The sequence below is a fragment of the Mus musculus genome, chromosome 2 (genome assembly GCF_000001635.26).
Source record: "Mus musculus strain C57BL/6J chromosome 2, GRCm38.p6 C57BL/6J".
Lineage (NCBI taxonomy): Eukaryota > Metazoa > Chordata > Mammalia > Rodentia > Muridae > Mus > Mus musculus.
In genome coordinates, this window is record NC_000068.7 from 27,323,181 (window position 1) to 27,342,045 (window position 18,865).

An 18,865-nucleotide genomic window follows, 5' to 3' on the forward strand; every position below is an offset into this window, starting at 1 on the left:
ACCTGGGGAGTGTCTAGAACAAGTATTCCTGTCCCTGAAGTCTACACTGCCAAGCCAGCAGGGAAATAAATAACTGGGTCTTCACGTAAGTGTGTCTCATGTGTGTGAGGGTGGTACACATCTGTAATCCCACGAGAAGCTTGCAGCCCCGCTAGCCTGTGTATGCAGTGATGAACCAGAGATCCAGCCTCAAACACGTGGAGGGCAAGGACCAGCCCCCCAAGACTGACATCTGATATCCACACTTACAATCAGAAAGGAGGGGGCAAGAGAGGGAGGAGCAGGAAACACAGAGTCGGAGCTGGGCATCAACACCCTAGGTTTCAATCCCAGATTGATTTTTTATAGTCCTGTAGACACGTCTGCCCTAAACTCCTTCCCACAATTTTTGGGAGTCTCTTTCAGTGCCTGTTTGTCCCCTCTTGTCATGTCAGCCACCTGCCCTACCCAGTGGAGCTAACACAGGCCTGCTAAAGGCAGGAGACTTAGGCCACTGCCCATAAACAGTTACTATTTTATTGGAGCCTAACTAGCTGGGGCCCCAAAGCCCTGGAGAACAGAGCTACAAAGCCAATTAATTTCTGCCACAGCCAAAGACAGGTGACTTGCCTGGGTGGGACAAGCAGGCGAGGAAGCCACCAGGGCTACGTAAGGTTTAGAACCAGCCTGTGGGGGAACTGTGTCAGCACCACTCTCTTCTTGTCCCCTCTGCTGCAGTCCCCACACTGGCTCTACTTCAGCCTTTGCACAGCTCTTCTCTCTGCCTGCAATCCACCCGCCCTACACACACGTACACCCCAGCATCCCTCTACTCAGGGCAAAGCGTACCTTGTGTGTGAAGACCTGGCCACTCACTTCCTCTCTACCCAGGTCCATATCTGAGAGCAAAATGGTCAGCACCACAATGGCACAGATGTATGGGTGGAAGGTGGGCAGATAGGTGGGTGGACAGGTGCTGGGTGTATGGATGACGGAACGGGACAGAACAGGCTATCTAGGCAGAGTGGGAAGGAAAGTGACTAGATTCAGAGATGGCTAGACATGTGTAATTCCAGTTTCAACGGGTCTGACCCCTACCCCTCTTCTGGCCTCCAAGGACACCAGGCACACACACATGGACAGCATACATCCACATTAAAAAAAAAAAAAAGAATAAATCTAAAACAAACAAAAAAAGAAGCCACGAGTGTGCTACACTAAACACATCCTGACCTAGACACACACACACAGAAAGCCAGCTCCCCCAGCCTGGGTGAGGTCCTCCTTCCATATCTGAACATTCCTGAACACTCACTTCCTCATACCCACTTCTGGGAAGCCAAGCTTCCCCTGCACCGGCATGGGGATTAGGCGGATACCCCCACAGGAAGAAAACCACAGCAGGCAAGAAACCCCCAGCATCTCAGGCCCAGAGGCAGCCTGACCTCCTGAGCAGCATCTAATTCCTGCTCGGCCCTCCTCTGCACCCCCTCACCCCCCCCCCAGACCCTTTATCTAAGCATCCAGATACCCCAGGGGACACAACTGACAGCACAAAGGTATCTCTGGCCAAAGGATTGAGACTTGAGAACAACTAAAGGAGCACCCGGAGCCCAACTTAAAATGAAGCCCAACCCTTTCAACAACTCCAACCGCCCCTCCTCCTTCCTCTCCTACCCTACTCTACCTCCAAGGACATTTATTCAAGCTGGCCACTGGCCAGTTGTCACAGACCCAGGAGCACCTGGGGCTTTGTGATTTTGGCACTAGGACTTCTATGCCCATCTCTGAACAGTGATCTCCACCAAGTGCAGACATACAACCTGTATCTGCAGCTTGGTTGTTAAAGTAGCCAGAGAAAGACCCCAGAATCAGCTGCCCTCCTTCTACAACCTGGGAATATAACTGTGGTTGATTCTAGTGGATAGGACCTTCCCTACCCAAGAACTCCTCCACCCCAGAATAAGGCAACCTCTCTCACCTCTGTAAGATAGGCAAGCTTTCCAAACTGGTATCTACAAACAACCTTGACCAGGAGCCAAGCCACTGCCTCCACCTGGTTCATTCCAGGGGGATGGTGAGATCTGAAGGAAGGAGCCAAGAGCTAGGCCCCTCAAAGTAAGAGATCTTAGTTTCCTGGCTCATCTGAGCCGCACTGCAAAAGGTGGGCAGCACAAATGTTTACATCGAAACAAACCAGGAAAGGCTCTCATCCAGGAATCACATCACCCCTTTGTGCATCCTTTATGTAGTGGTGTAGGTCCCTTCCCTACAAGCCCACTCTGCTGGGCCTCAGGCCTCAGGCCTTGCTCCCATAGAGCCCCTGTAAGCACCAGCTCCAGTTGCTGAGAGCCTTTTCCTTGAGCAGCCTGCAGGACCACCCAGGTCCCCTCACAAGTCCACAGAGGCCTTGGCCTCTAGGTGCTCCTGCACCCTGCTGTTTCTTCCCATGACAGACTTGAAGAAAGATGTAGCCTTGAAACAAATGTGGCCCCAGAAGGTACTAGAGCTGCATGTGAGAAGGTACTCAGATTAGCATCTGGCTTTGGTACAACTTGGTTCATCAGATCATCTCAAAAACGTGGGACCCAAAATATGTTCTGCAGGCTCTGTAGACATTTCAGGTGGATGTGACCTGGATTGAGACAACAGCATCTTGCTTCCGTTTTCTAGTGCTGGTTCAGAGAGCATGTGCAGACCTTGAGACTGTATACATCTCACCAAATCCCTGTGTGTGACCTCACCCATTGGGTGGTCTGATCCTTCATGGCCTGGCTGTGCAATAGGTGGGAACAGGTCAGACTGTGTGCCCTGAGTCCTGCAAGTGAGACAGCCAGAGAGCTCACATGTGCCTAGATGTATCTATCTATCCTGTAAGGAGAGGCAACAACTCCCCACCCCCACCCCCGTGCAGGGGTGACACTTCCAGTGCTGGAATGGGTACAGACTGGTCCCCTAGTTCCACATGTAGACAACACTACTTGCAGGCCTTGGCCAGGCCTCCACATTGGACCCCGAGACTTCCTCAGATCACAGGAAGGAAGAAGGGACTGGCACTAAGGCACTAACCACCCTCAGGGTCAATTCTGCTCTCCTCAGACATGAGGGAGTGAGCTAGGTGAGCGCAGAGGCCAGCATTGGTGACAAAGCCCAGAGACGGGCACACAGGGGCACGACTGAACCACAGGTCCCTTTGGCACCACTTGGCCAGGGAGGAGGCAGCCACGCAGAGTTGAAAGGCACACCAAAAGCCTGGAGGTGAGAGCTGCTTAATTATTCAAACAGGCACCTGGGTAGCCACATCCTAATTGGCGGGAAGGCCTTGAAACCCTGGTGTCTGTCTTATTAAAAACAGCTCTCCTACTAAACAGCACCAACTGTCAAAACATGCCCACAGACGGGTCGTGATTGGTCTCCTCAGCCGCCATCCCGCCCAGTCCAGACAGTGGGGTGAGTAGTGTGCCTTGCTCCACACCACACCCCTGCTAGTTCTCCGGTCAAAAAAGCAGGCCAGTGTCATACCACCAACAGAGAGTGGGGAAGAGAACAGCTTTGGCCTGGGAAAGTCTGAGTGGCTGCAGCAGAAGGCATGCTCTCACTTCAGAGGTCCAGGTTGGTATCAGAATTACAAGAGTTAGGGTCTAAGTTTCCAGCCTCAGTGACCTCATCTGATAAATGGGGACAAACCAGGCACTTCCACACAAATAGCAAGGGAGGTGATGGTGAGGGCACCTGGATCCTGCTCTAAGTAGAATAATCCCAGTGGCCTCCTGGGCAGAGGGGACATAAGGACTCCGCCAATTGGGGACAGAGTCTGGTGATACAGGAGTTCAGTTACCATAGGGTTGGGCTAGGACCACAATGGAAGCCAGACTGGACATATAAGAGGGTTCTGCCACTTTAATGAGACTTGGGAAGTAGGGACAATAAGGCAAAGCCACTGCCACAGCCCTGACAGTGATCTCTGGTCTCTGCCAAGGCCCAACAGGGGTGAGGATAAGGGAAGTAGGGTGCAGCTGACTCAGAGCCTCCTGGGGCCAGACTCCGACTGACCCCCGACTCCCACAGGGCCCTTGTGGCCTGCATCTAGAGCCCCACAGAAACAGTTAGGGCTCTGCTGTGCCCCGCCCTGTCTGGGGAAGCCTAGGGAGGAGCCTCTGCTGATAACCCAGGAATGTTGCTTCTCAGCTTCTCGTACCCTGGATTCAGAGCCTCTAGCAGGCAGAGGTTTGGTAGGAAGAGGCCAGCTGATAGATAGATACACAGGGCATTCCTGCGCCCCGGCCCCCTCCTACATACCAGTCAAAGCAAGTTGGGGGGGGGGGTTGATCAGGCTGATAATGGAAAGTCCTGGCGGGCACACAAGCAGCATCATAGCCATAGTCAAGAACAGAGGGAAACAAGGCAACCATGCTTGTTTGCTGTTTATGCCCAGCTAGCTTTCTTCACTCTTAAATGCTTTAGGGCCCAGGGAAATGGTTCCACACATGGAGGGCTGCATCTTCCTACATCAATTAACAATCAAGATGATTCCCCACAGACATTATCACAAACCAATCTGATGCAGACAGTACCTCAATAGACTCATTCTTCCCAGGTGACCGTAGTTTGTACCAAGTTCACAGTTAAGACTAACCAGCACAGAACTCCATGCTACACACTTCCCACCTGGGCAACACCCTATGGGCAGCCTGCCTGAATGAACACTTAGGACGAATCCTCCAGGGACCAGGCCCTCCCATACAGGCCTCAGGGGTCCCCAGAGCTTGGCCAACTGCACTTTCCCAACCTCCAAGCTCAGGCCCCAGGAGCCAACCACCACTGTGGCATGGTCCCTACCCAGGACAAAGCTTGAACCATCAAAGTTCTGCTGAGGACCAGAAGGCTCCCCTCAAGGCCTCCTGGCCCAGGCCTGGGAAGTCTGCTGTGAGTTGAGCAATGTTAGGCGCTCAGTAGACATGACAATTCTGCTATGTGACAGTTCAGGGACCAGAGACAATGAGTCCCACCCACCGGGAGAAACAAAGATAGAGGTCTGGGTCTGCCTAGGGTCCTTGACCTTAGGGTCCAGACTCTTGGCTTCAGCTAGATTCTGCAAGCAAGCCCCAACGGGGCCTCGCTCAGCCTCAGACTGCCCCAAGCTTTATGGGCACCCTGGTCATGAAGCATGCAGCAGCTTTTGAAAAAGAGCATGTTCCCTTCCGCCTCTCCACAGCCTTCCTGCCATGACCCTTGTCCTGGTGGGGCCTGTTCCTTTCTCATGCTCTGGTTTCTAGAACGACCCCATGAATCACATGAGCCAAGACACAGAGCTGTAGGCACTCCACATGAGTGGAGCAGCTTTGCCCAGTTCATATCAGTGCCTGCCAGAGTCAGAAGGCAGAATGAATCCACAGGTCTTGAATCTGTCACAGTCCCCACAACTGTCTACACAGCTGGCTTCCTTCACAATCACAGCAAAGCTGGCCATATGGACAGGACCTGCTTAGGGGACCTGGGGGTGGGATACTGTAAGGAGTTCTGTACCACCAAGTCCCCATGTGACCTCAGGCAAGACCCTTCCCCTCTCTGAGCTGCCAAGGGGAATGGAGTGACACAGCAGCTGGAGGCTCTCCTCCATCCCCCAACATCCTGCCAACTTGCTGCTGGGAAATGAAGGGTCAGCCCAGTGGCCTTGGCCTTGGCAAGCTGCCTAGGCCAAAGGACCTGTCCCTTGGGATTCTGATGTGATCAGATAAACTAAGGCCTGTCCCCTCAGAGCATGGCAGACATCACTAATCAATCACTTTCTGTCCCTAGGCTCAGTTAAGATGGTTAGCAACAACCTAGAAAACAGACACAGAATCCCAGAGAAAAGCCAGCAGCCCTCAGGGAAATTCTGCCCAGCCAGCTATCACTATAGTGACTGTCAGAGTGGGATGACTACCAGAGCCTGGGCAGTGCAGTCAGGCCTACAAATACCAGCCTTGACCAACTTCAGTGAGATGCAGACAAGACACCCTGGTTGGCAAGGAGGCACCAGTACAATCCACAGCTTCTCTGTCAGCTACCTACCGATCAGGGGGACAGCCTACTTCTTATGAAATCCCTCCCCACTTAAAGATGGCTGCCAAGGCTTCTGCTAGCAGTGGTATAACTCTAACTCTAACCCTCAGCCACTCAGGCATCCAGGTGAGGGTGGCATGGGTTCTGAATAATAAAAATGCCTCCTCATGAGGGTGGACGGGATTCCATTCTACTCTCCAGTGAAATAGGCCATCACTTCAGGGCAGCAGATGACACTGCTCTGTGGCTCCTCACGCAAGGCCTTCCCTCTACTCCATGGCCTTCATCCTTCCTGAGTATGGCTCACTAAGATTCTTGGCCAGAGCAGACAGAGGTTGGTGCAAAGCTGTCCCCACCCACACCAGAGAAACTAGATGCACGGCCTTGCCTCGTGCCAGGCGTGACACGCTTTGCTAGATAGAAAGTCATCCCTCGAGGGTGAGGACAGCCTGTCCTGCCCGTCTCGGCTGACACCACCCTAAGTTATTCCTTTTCCTTATTCTGAGTCCTGCCTGACTACAGCAGCTCTTTAGGTCTGGGGACATCCACATCAAGATGAGAGCCATCTGAGTAGACATGTTCTCAGACCATATTCTCTGTGCCCTTCACCATACTGAGGCACCTCTACACCAGGGACAGCTGTCACCAGCCCTGGTGACCACAACCACTCCAGGATCCTAAACCAAAGAAGCCAAAGCATGTAGACGTGTTGCCTTGGGCTCTTCCTTTCCCCTCCTTTCTCTTCTGCCTCAACTCAAGCAACTGCCCAGTCAGGACCACCAAGTACCTTTCCCCAAATGCTGCTTTCACCACGAGAAATACCATTCCTCCTCCTCTATCAGAACCAGAAGCCTCCTGCCCTTCTGTACATACAGATGGACTCTCAGAGATGCCAGAATGAGCAGATCCCGGCCTACCTGAGAGTTCACAGTGGTGAGACACATGCTTGCTCGATCTCCTGCCGACCCCAACCCCTCTGCTGCCCACGGTTTGCTGCATATGACCTTGCAGACCAAAGCAAGGGCCAGGACAATACAGGAAAGACCTCAGGAAGAAAAGCAAGCTGGCCAGGCAGGCCTGAGGCTCCCGCACGTTGTTTCCCACTAAGCTTTTGCCCCATTGTTACTGATCAATGATGGAGCAGGTTGCTGACTCAATCAGAGAGGGGTTCCATGTGTCCTGGACCCCAAACTTGACACACAGCAATTAGAGATGGCCCTTCTGTCTCCCTCCCGGGTAAAGGGATCATCATCCTAATCTCTCGTGGGAAATCCACTGTGCTGCCTCCTGCGGAGAGGAAAGACTCTCCTTCAATTAAGCTGGCCGCTCGGTTCAGCTCAACCCTGACAGCAGGTTCACCAGGGCCAGGTGGTCAGGATGCTTGGTATCACCAGGTGGGACAATTAAAACCATCTTGCTGGCAAGACGAGCAGCTGATGGAAATTGCCACTTCCCATCCAAACGCTCCTCTCTCAGACAGTCCAATTACCTGGAATTAGTCAGGCAGTACCAGCTGGGAAATGAGGTGTCACCCACTGGATCCACGCCAACAAGAAAGCAGGGACATTTCAAGAGGGAAGGGGGAACCGCAGGAGCTAGCTGGACCAGCTCAGGAGAAAGGGTCAGGTTAAAGACTAGGATCATAGAAGCACAGACACTTGGAGTCACGCTGAGACACTGATGGATGGTGGCCCTACCCAGCAGACAGCGCTCTGCAGAGCATGTGATACAAGATCCCCAAAGCCCACCCAGCCCTCTGACGAAGGTCTTATTCCAGGGGCACCCCGCAGCTTTCAGATGTTTAAAAATGGGGCTGTTTGTTTGTTCTATTCTGCAGCAGTTACCCTGTTTTTTTGTTTCTGTTTTTACACCATAGGTCATCAGCCTGGCAAGGATTCTTATTTCCTGGACCTTCTCGTCCCACTCTGAGCAGATTAGCTGATCAAATCGACTGATGGCATTGGACTGAGAGGTCAAGCACCCTCCAATAGGATATGACATGGTCAAAACCTATGCCTTGTTGGCCTCAGCGTGTTGCTACCCCAGTTTGTGTTCAGGCAAACCCCTTTGAAAAATGAATTTCCTTGCCAAGATACTTGCCCTTTGTCTGTGTTCCTTTGTGTGCTGAGAGGATTCATCTTTGTTTCTAATGAGATGTTTCGAATGTCCCAAAACGAGGTCAAGACACAGTCCTCATCACCTGGGGTGTCCTTCCTCATTTGAGGTGCCCGGTGAAGGTGTGGACCCTGATGGGAGACCTCCCAGCTACTGGAGGCATAAAGGCAACCTTGCTGGGGCAGATGGGGAGGAAATAGCAGCAAGAAGCCCGCTGACATCCACAGGGCCTTCTCCCTACGACCTGGACCTGTGGAGGGGACTAGCTCTCCCTGTGGGGACCACATCTCAGAGGCCCTGTGGCCCAGGAGCTCCCACCACCCCCAAAAGATCAAAGATCTGGTTCTCTAAAGCAGCCAGTGACTCACCAGGCCTTCGTTTTCATTCCAAATGTTCTGTTGTTCTTAGATTTAGATTCGGGTGTGTCTGTCTGATATGCTGGGAATCTGCTGCATACTGAAGAACTGCTGTTACAGCCCCTAGTACCAGGAACATTCTGTTTCTTCCACCAAACCACAGCCTGATTCCAGCCACGACCTATGCCTGGCCTACCCATCAGACAGTGCCAATGGTGGCGCCCTGTTCTAACAGTTGGGAAGCAGAAACAGCCAAGAAACCTATCCAGTGACAAAGGACCCAGTAGACCATGGTCTGTTTGGATGGGAGGCTTAAGGAGGAGGAAGCAGGCTAGAGAGAACTGGGCAGTTAAAAGCACTGTCTTTCTTGCAAAGGGCCTGGATTTGGTTCCTAGCACCCACACTGGGTAGCTCACTGTAACTCCAGTTCCAGGAGATGTGAACTCTTCTGGCCTCCACGGGCACTGCACACATATGGTAGACAGACAGCAGACACTCACACATAAAAACGAATACAAGTGTTTTGGGTTTGGGGTGTTTTTTACTTTGTTTTTGAGCTTTTAAGAGTGTGGAACTTGGGGGTGGGTATGGGGGACTTTTGGGATAGCATTGAAAATGTAAACGAGGAAAATACCTAATTAAAAAAAAATACAAAAAAAAAAAAAAAAGAGTGTGGAACTAGAGAGAAGGCTCAGCAGTTAAGAGCATGTATTGTTCTTGAAGAAAACCCAGGTCGGGCACCCAGCACCCAGCACATGGAGGTTCACAATCATCCATAACTCCTCCGCAGGCACATAAATGGCACATACACATACATGCAGGAAAACCACCATACACATAAAATAAAGCTTAAAAAAAAGATTGGGGGTACTCTGACCTTGCCCACCACCTGAGGAACCATGAAAACAGGCTCCACAGAGACTGTGGATGCCTGACTCCTAGACAAAAACTGCCTTCCAGGGAATGAAAATCATTTGGAACTAGCACAAGTCTATAGTTGCACAGTGCCGTGCTGCCAAACTGCACCTTTAAATGATCATATTACTCAGATGAGATAGCACACACCTGTAATCCCAGCATCAGAAAGGCAGAGGCATGACATCAGGAATTCTAAATCATCTTCAGCTAGAACAGTGAGTTCAAGGCCAGCCTATGCTATGCACATAAGACCCTGAGTCTGAGAGGAAGAAAAAAAAAAGTCATTTTATGTTGTGTGAGTGTCTTAGTCAGGGTTTCTATTCCTGAACAAACATCATGACCAAGAAACAAGTTGGGGAGGAAATGGTTTATTCAGCTTACACTTCCATACTGCTGTTCATCACCAAGGAAGTCAGGACTGGAACTCAAGCAGGTCAGAAAGCAGGAGCTGATGCAGAGGCCATGGAGGGATGCTACTTACTGGCTTGCTTCCCCTGGCTTGCTCAGCCTACTCTCTTATAGAACCGAGACTACCAGCCCAGAGATGGTACTACTCACAAGGGGCCTCCCCCCTTGATCACTAATTGAGAAAATGCCTTACAGCTGGATCTCATAGAGGCATTTCCCCAACTGAAGCTCCTTTCTCTGTGATAACTCCAGCCTGTGTCAAGTTGACACCTAAAACCAGCCAGTACAGTGAGTTTTACCTCAACATTTAGAAGTGGCAGTGTGGTGGGGCTGGTCTGGGATGGCTCTGCTCCAAGGAGCAATCTTCTAAGGGAGAAGCCAGTTAGTTCACCCCAAGAGCTCTGAAAATCTGTCACAGGGGTAGCCTTCTCTGAGTCCTAGCTGCAACCACAAGTCACCCCAAATTGGAGAGGGGGGCATAAAGAACACAAGTTTACCACTTTATGGCTCAGGAGACCACAATCCAAAACAGGTCACCCGGGAGCATGCTTGTGTCCTGTCAGGAGGCTTCCTCGCCTTGCTGGCTGCTCAGACTCTATTCCAGGCCAGACTGCATGATTCCCAATCTCTGTACAATCCTTGACTCTCCTCTGAACCTTGCCTCCCGGGATCCCTCTGATGTGCCCAAAGATTGGGAGGATGGTGCATCTTGGGTTGGGGGCACCATTCAGGCCTGTGGGTATTACTGTGTACCAGGGGCTTTGAACCCCACAGAGCAAAGCAACCCCAAGGGGTTAAGACACAAGCACCGGGCACATCACCTAACAAGTCGCCTAGAGTGTGGGGCATCCCTTCCCCACATGTCCACCCTTGGCCTTGACCCACAGACAGTTTTACCCTTAAACATGTCCTTCCTCCTAGCCATTCTGACCTCGTTCAGACATCCCCTAGGTTTCCCGCGGGTTCTGGCCAGGACAAAGCCCTCCTCCAAGTCCACACTCCTGGGACACTTGACCCTTCCTTCCTCCTCTACCCCTGTGTCTGATTCCCCTACGAGGTGGGATGAGACTCAGACTAAGTCTCTCATTCACTGCCTATGAGAAGTATAATTGAAGCTTTTTACAGAAAATCAGCTTATTATCGAAAGGACAAGAGTTGTGAAAGGGATCCTTTTTCAACAGCATGCTAGGCTTCCATCCAGTCATTAGGAATCCAGGGGAGTCCTGGGGCAGGGGGATTGGTGTGAGATTTCAAACAGGAAAGTGTTTGGCTAAACAACCCCTACTAATTACTACCACCAGGAAGCTACTTCAGAGGAGAGGATGGGCAGCTATCTTGGGAAGCGCTCAGGGGTCCTCAGAAAATCCAGGTCTCCACAACAATCTCAGCGCACGCACGAGGAAGAAGAGCGAGCAGTCAGACTCAGCCCGCTCAGCGGGGTCCTGGCACCTGGGCTTACACAGGGGCAGGGGACAGACACCATTTTCTCTAGAATGATCCAGCATTGTTCAGACCAAGGAGAGGCTAGAGTTGCACTAGAAGGCAAACTAGAGCCTAGCTGTGAGGATGCAATGTTGACGGGGAGGCCATGGGAGGGCTAGGGTTGGTGAAAGCGCCACCCTCCATCATTCAAGAGGATCCTCCCCCATGAAAAAAGTATCTAGGGCGAGGGGCCGGTACACTGGGAGATCAGAGGACACCTTGCAGGGGTTCTCTCCTCCCACACTTGGGTCCTGGGATTGAACTCTGGTCCTCAAGCTTGTCAGCAAGTGCTTTTACCCCCTGAGCTGAGTCCTAGCTACTCTGTAAGCCACTATCAGGGTCTCATGGTCAAGTGCAAAGGTCCAGGCGAAAGCCACCCACACTGTCTGTAAGGCATCTCAGTTGCAAAGGGTAGGGAATGGCAACTGGATCACACCCAGGCACACACACCCCCCAAACTGTCACCAAATCACACATGGCTGACAGCAGGCCAGAGCAGCTGGCCTCCCTCCAGTTTGGGGACACTATAATGAGAAGAGGAAGAGAACACACTTAGGATTCTGTGCAGGGCAAGTATGTTGGCAGGAATCTGCTGAGAGAATGTCACTTTTGTCTGGGAATGCACAATGCAGAGTGTGTCGCACACCAGGTCGGATGCTCAGCTGTGATGAGGACCGGCAGTGACAGGCCAGTGTGGCAAAGAACTCACAACTGATTAGTTTCCAAAACAAAAGGCCCAAACCTTTGTGTCCAGAAATGACCCTGTTTTAACTGGACATCTTTAGAGGGAACATTTTAAGTATGACAGTGGTAACTCACTGGGTGGAACAGGGAGCTTAACAAGTGTGTGCTGCTCTGCCAAGCCAGTGTGCTGTGGGGACAGAACAATACTCTCTAGTTTTTGCTTAAAGTTTAGTTGTTGATGTTGTTTTTGATAGCAGGCTTACATTGTAGCCCAGGCTAGCCTTGATGTAGCCCAGGCTGGCCTTAACTGTTAAACATACTTCAGCTTCAGGTGGAATATATACCATCACATATACACATATACCATCACATCAGCTCTTAGCCATTGGTCATTATAACCCTACAAGTGTTGCAAACATCCTTTTCTGTTTCATGTTTTGTTTGAAAATATTTTAAAACAGCCTGCCTTCTGGCTAACAAAATGAAAAGGGCTTTGATTCAAAAAACTTAAGTCCCTTAAGAAAATGAATATACTGACATGGCACCTGCCCATGACTCTCTGTAAGTGAGCCAGCAGCTACCACCAAGGGACCCAGCATGTTGCCCTGCAGACAAAGCAGATACACCAAGGCAACACTCAGAGACTAGCAGCCTCAGGATGTGTGACCCACATGCTCAACTGTCAGCAGAGACTCAGGGGCTGCAGAGATGGCTCAGCGGTGAAGAACACTTACTGTTCTTCCAAAGGTCCTGAGTTCAAATCCCAGCAACCACGTGGTGCCTCACAACCATCCGTAATGAGATCTGACGCCCTCTTCTGGAGTGTCTGAAGACAGCTACAGTGTACTTACATATAATAAATAAATCTTTTTAAAATAGAGAGAGACTCTGTCACCCTTGCCACTGGCCTGTAGCCTAGGAATGCCCTCAGACATGGCTGAAATGAACAGCTCTGTGTACCCAACACCCAGCTGAGAGGAAACCCCAGGTGAGAGGTCAAATTCTTCAATGATGGGTTATCACCTGGGCCACCCGACCCTCTCCATTGCATGCCACTCATGAACCGGAGAGAGATCACAGGCCACAGGAGCATTAGCGGCTGGGCCATCCTGTCCATGCACCATGCAGATCAGAGTGAGGCAATCTATGCGGGCTGGGTCCTCTGGAGGCCCAATGGGAGCCCTAAGGCCTATGGGCAGGGAAGTGCACCGCCCAGCCCTGTGAACTCACACCAGCTCCAGCACTCAACCCAGGACCCTGGTCCAGAGCTCGGAGAGGTGCATTCAAGCAGGCAATGATCTATGCTAGGATTAATTTGCTGATCTTATTACCTAAATCGAAAGCAATTTTGCAGCCATCATAACATGCTTGCAAGATTTCCCCAGCGTGAACACTCTCCCACACAACCCTGGCTGCTGCCCATACACATTCAGAGTGCAGTGTGAAAGCTCCTGGTTCAGGCCCATAGGCAGGGGTGTCTCTGTGACCTGTCACTGTCACTCGAAAGCTCACCTGATCCCTTTGCTCTGTGCGATGCTGTGCAGGGACAGACGGGACACTGCAGAGATGACCTAGGGGAGACAAGAGAGAGTTCTGTAAGAGATGATGATCAGGAAGTCATCACAAACCACAGCAAGGGTTCTGCAAGCACGGAAACTGTTAACTAAGCACACCGTGTAAGTCCGACAGAGCTTTTCAGGCTCAGCACCTGAGCAGTGTTTACTGCGTGAAATCCATTATTCGGCCACATTAACGCTTGCTGAGGGCTGCTGTGCTCATGGTGGGTTGCCTCCAGGAGGAATAGATTTCCACTTATGAGGCTGTGCTTCTCCCTACAACCCCCTAGCCTGCTTATGAGCCACCCCCAAAAACTGTTATCTTTAGCAGGAGGAAAAAAATGTTTCAACAGGGCTGCTGTGACTTCTGTCTTAACTGAGATCCTGCCAACAAAGGGCTCATCCAGTGCTACTATTCTAGAAGGGTCTCTATGACTAACAGCACCCTGTGCCCATAGTAAGTACTTAACCCATCTCAGAGACAGAGAAATGGAGGCCCAGAGAGTCACACCATAGCTCCGGTGCCACAAAGACACAAACATCCACGCATACTGCTTGCTGCAAGTTCCAGCTCCAAGACAAACATCTCAGCAGACACCAGCTCCCAGCCAGGATGCCAAAGGCTAAGGAGTCCCAGGTACAGAGCCGCGTGGACCTTTGTAATGTCTCCCCAGGCTCACAGGTTCCTCAAAACACACGCTTGGAAACACAGGGCAAGCAGCAGTGGGCATTCCTCAGCCTCAACAACCTGGTCCAGCCCTAAGAAACCAGGAGCTTCCCGACAGAGAGGGCCCCTCCCCCAACCTGAGTTATCCCACAAAACTTCATAATGACGCACAGAAAGCAGGCAGGGGGCAGGGAGGTTCATAGGTCAATATGAAGAAACTAAGGGAGGGAAGGAGGAGATGGCTGGCCCTAGAACATAGAATGTGACATATAATTGCAATTAATCAACGGGATAAGCAGATATAAAGCATGCCTGACAACAGGCACCATGCACAAGCTGAAACCAGAGTGCCACACTCGTGTCAGAAGGTCCATGCGTCCTATGGGTGCACGTGAGCATAGCTGTGTATATTGTGCATACTCGCTCATATGCCTGCGTGTGTGAGCTTTGCATGCACATCTGTGTGCACACATGTACCTGGGGTGGGGGAAAAACACAGGAAAACTGTCTTGTAAGCCACTGCTTGCTCTATAGACACTAGGGCAAGCCAGAGCCTAGCTGTCGTGGGAAACCGAGCTCAGAGGGTGCCACATGCCATACGATCCAGGCCTTACCATCTCACCGTGCATACTTGGTAAGGAAAAGAGACGCTCTCATTTACCCAAAACCCTTGGGCAGAAATGCACTCCTTGGGGTTCCCTTAAGCTAAGTCTGTACTCAGTAGCAATTTTCAAAGGTAAAACACCACAGCGGAGGCTTTTTCTATGCCCAATGGGCGGTGGATTCAGTCCACAGCTGAGTGTGTGTCTGGGTCTCCTGTCAGTGTCTATATTTCAGGGGCTAAGACTCAGGGAAGTTATGGTGGGGATAACTGGGGTCCTCTGTCTTTGCTCAGACAAGTCTCAAAGGGCTTGATATGCAGCTGGCCCAGTCGTGGCTCCCAGAAGCACGCTCTACAAGGGGCCTTTCACAAACAACACCCAAAATGGCTTTTGTTGTTATTTTTGGCTTTTAAGGGCTCTAAGTATTTTGGGGAAATAAAAATTAAAGTAATATTATGTCCTTATTGGTACTCAACAGAATGCTAGAAATGTACGCCTTGAAGGGTTTGACCAGTTTATAGTAGCTGCCCTTCTCCTATGCCTCCAGAGTCAGACATTGTTAATCACTAATCAACTGATATGTGAGCCAACACAGGCACAGAAACTTAAGAGTCCAAATATGGCATCAGCCATCAATTGTCACAGCACAGAAGACACAACCTGTTCGCCAAGCCAGACACACAGCCAAGGCCTCATTCCCACAGGTGGAGACTAGGACTGCCAACAGGTAGATGTAGGTCTTCCTTGTCTGTGTATCTGTCTGTAGTTCTAGGGGATGGTATTAACCCTGCCGCTGGCTTAAACCTGATCCTGGGCACATATACCTTGCTACAAGACGAAAGAAGCTTAGCAGTCTGTAGAGGACTTAGCTCCGGAGCCACAGCAGGCAGCGCTTCAATGGTGTAGCATGACTGGGATGCCCTTCCCTCCATCCTAACGTGCTTATGTGCCTTCCGTCTGGCGCCTGTGCAGGGAGGAGACTGACTCTAGTGACTCCAAGCAGGGCCTTCAGACACATACATACACAGGACCCAGAGAGAACTATGGGGTAGATCGGGGCTTCGTTGAAGCCTGGTGAAGGTAAGAGTGGAACCAGCTCTTGCAGGAGAAGAAAAACAATTCAGTGCCCCCAGCCCCCACGGTGCTTCTGGATGTGGCCTCTCACTCTGAGACTAAACAGCCAGGTATCCCCAGGGCTAACACTCTCGGCTGACCATCAAAAGCCTCCCTGCCAGGGCCCCTGGGGACTTCTGAACACGGAAATGTCAAATGATGACATTTTCCCAACTTTCATTTCCGCCTCCCAGCTGCATCCCTGATAATAAACGGAGGCAGCCCCGCTCTGCCTCTCTCTCCTCAGACACCCAGCTCCATCCTCTGTGCTTTCACCTCCCCAGCTTTGTCAAACCCCAGCCGAGCTAGTGGTATGTGCTGGGGGAGCACAGGGATCAGGAAGGAGCGGTCAAGCCCCAGGAGAATTGCAAAAACAACTGTGCGGCCAGCACCAGCTCCCTGATGCTGCGTTCGCTGACAATCCTCCATCCACCAGGGTCTCACACACCAACACTAGTGAGCCCTGAAGGAAGGAGCGCATTGAGCAACCTAGAGGATGGGTGACCCAGTCAAAGTCGGGGGCATGGATGTAAATCTTGGCTCCACCCCACCCGCAGGTGCTCTAACTCCAAATGCCCAAACTCTAGCAGCCTGCCAACCCACATACATGACAGAAGGCCGACACAACTTCATCCCATTCCACCCTGCTCCACAATGTTTAGGGTCCAGGAGTCTACATTTACTGTCAAGGTCCTATGTGGCTGAAATGTGCACCCTTCTTTAGAGAATAATCAACACTGGTCACACTACACACTGGGTCAAAGCCAGAGAAAGGGCCAGAGAGCACATATCCATATTGTCCACCTCTGGGTGCCTTGCAGAGATAGGGGTCCCAAAAGAATACACAAAGGAGATCAGTAATTCCAGCTGGACAGCAAGGCAGAATGACCAGGAAGGACCTGAGGAAAGAAGGGGTCTAGAGGCAGACCTAGTGAGAGCGCTACTTGCAGAGGAGGCCTCAGCAAGCCTGATTTTCCTAACTGCCAAGCAACAGCAACATCTGTCCTGTGAGCTCTGAGCAACCAGACTTCAAGTTTTAGGTTTATAATCCTGCCCAGGCTTACATGACAGGCAGGCTGCAGGCAACTGACTCTGAGGACAGAATTACCCTTCTGCCCAGAAATGACAGAACTGTCCCTACTCCAGCCATAGGAAGCAGGCCCCTGTCCCTCTCCTCTGTGTGCACATACTGGTCTTGGCAGGTTGCAGGGTCCTGCCAGAGGGCGTATGTCACAGCAACTCAGCCTGACAGAGAAGATGCAGCAGAAACGGGGTGCACTGACCCCGGCGAGTACTGCAGTGCCCTGACCCTGAAGCCAGATCCCCATTTTCTCCTCACAAAACTCATAGCAAATGCCTATGACGATCCTGGGTGCTATGAGGGCCTGAACACTGGCTGCGTCTGTAAGGGCATAGCTGAGAACATTTTAGAAAGGTAGATGTCACCTCCCAGTACCTTCCCCAGAGGTCAACATACACAAGAGTTAGTGTGAAACATTCTGGACAGTTGCTTGAACAGCTGGAGAGATGCAGAGGGTAGATCAGGGCAGTCAGTGGGGGAGCCTGACCCAGATCCTGGTTCCAAAGGTGCTTTAACACTTGGGCTTTTCTCTAAAAAATGACTGCATTTTTCCCTTGTTCGTGAAGTGATCTAGGCCCAGAAGTGTCTCTGAAGCACTTTCCAAGTGCTGAAAAATCTGGCAACATCTTAATTATATAACCCGAGGAGTCCAGGGGAAAGAGTCAAGTGCATTCACAGCCAGGGATTCCAAGCCCCTCGGGAAAGACTGCAGGAGGAACCACTGGGGCAGAACGTGCTTGGTATACACTGCCTGTGAGAGTATCAGCTTCCCAAAGGTGGAGCGGACAGTACTGGGCGTACAAGTCTAGGCTGAGGATGCAGCTCAGCAGTTACAAGCACTGCTGCTCTTCCAGAGGACCCAGGTTTGGTTCCCAGCACCCACATGGCAGCTCACTGTAGAGAGACTATCTTCTGTATTGTACAGAAGCACCACCTGTTAATTAAAGAGCCTATGGCTTAGACAGGAAACAGGGGGCGGGACATCTGAGGAGAAAGAATTCTGGGATAGAGTTAGGCAGGAGATTAACTTGGGAAGATGTGAGGAGATGGATGCCTGGTGCCTGAGCATAGGTAAGCAGCCACATGGCAGAAGAAGTTAAAACAAATGGGTCATTGTTAGTTATGATCTAGTCAGAGTAGCGCCTAGCTATATGGCCCAGGTATTTGTAAATATATTTTGAGTCTGAGACTTTATTTCTGGGAGGAAGGCCAGGTCTATCTTTTACAACTTACAAAAGTCTGTAACTCCAGTTCCAGGACTCTCTTCCAGTGTCCATAGGCACCGTATAAACATGGCTCACAGACATACATGAAGGCAGCACTCACACACATTCAAAAGTAAAGTTAAATGCATACTCATTGAAAGAGATGGCAGACACCAAACGACATCTCAGCAGCCACTAGTACTGACCACCCACACCCCACATCCTCTACCGTATAGATGTAAGCTCTACACAAACCTCCCTAAACACATTATTCAAACCCAAGACATATCCAAGGTAGATACACAAGACCACTCAAACTCACCATGCCATAGCTACCACCATTCCGGAGTTCAATCGTGCAAACCCAGGGAGCTGGGGCTCACTCTTAAGAAACAAAAAATGTTCTAAAAAGAGATTAGACTAGTTTGAATGAGCTAGCATGTGAAGCCATGACACTTTCCTTTATGCTCCTCAAGTAAAAGTCAAATGTGAATGTAGGTGGGTGGACACATGGATGGATAGATGGGTAGATGTATGGGTTGATGGATAGATCGGTGAGTGGGTGAGTGGGTGAGTGGATGGCTGGATGACAGATGAGTAGACTGGATGGATGGGTAGATGGGTGAATGTTTGTAATGAATAAGCGGGTAATAG

At 51.0% G+C, this 18,865-nt stretch overlaps 1 protein-coding gene across 6 annotated transcripts in view, besides 1 other annotated feature; it reads right to left on the reverse strand.

Moving 5' to 3' along the window:
• The window catches only part of Vav2 (vav 2 oncogene), a 165,505-nt gene that overhangs the window by 61,077 nt on the left and 85,563 nt on the right, over nucleotides 1–18,865 (reverse strand). For all 6 annotated transcript variants that reach the window (NR_133905.1, NM_009500.2, XM_006497858.3 and 3 more), the window contains one exon: nucleotides 13,500–13,558. Coding sequence is in view for 5 of the 6 variants with exons in the window: in NM_009500.2 (NP_033526.1) it covers nucleotides 13,500–13,558 (59 nt within the window). In the remaining variant the exon portion in view is untranslated. The remainder of the gene's footprint in view (nucleotides 1–13,499; nucleotides 13,559–18,865) is intronic.
• Nucleotides 5,563–5,719: an enhancer, noted in NCBI's record as "Vav2R10 preCRM_Gm fragment; positive regulatory potential score and consensus GATA1 site only in mouse". NCBI's record gives its function as "erythroid enhancer when transiently transfected in human K562 cells" and the evidence as "EXISTENCE:reporter gene assay evidence [ECO:0000049][PMID:17038566]".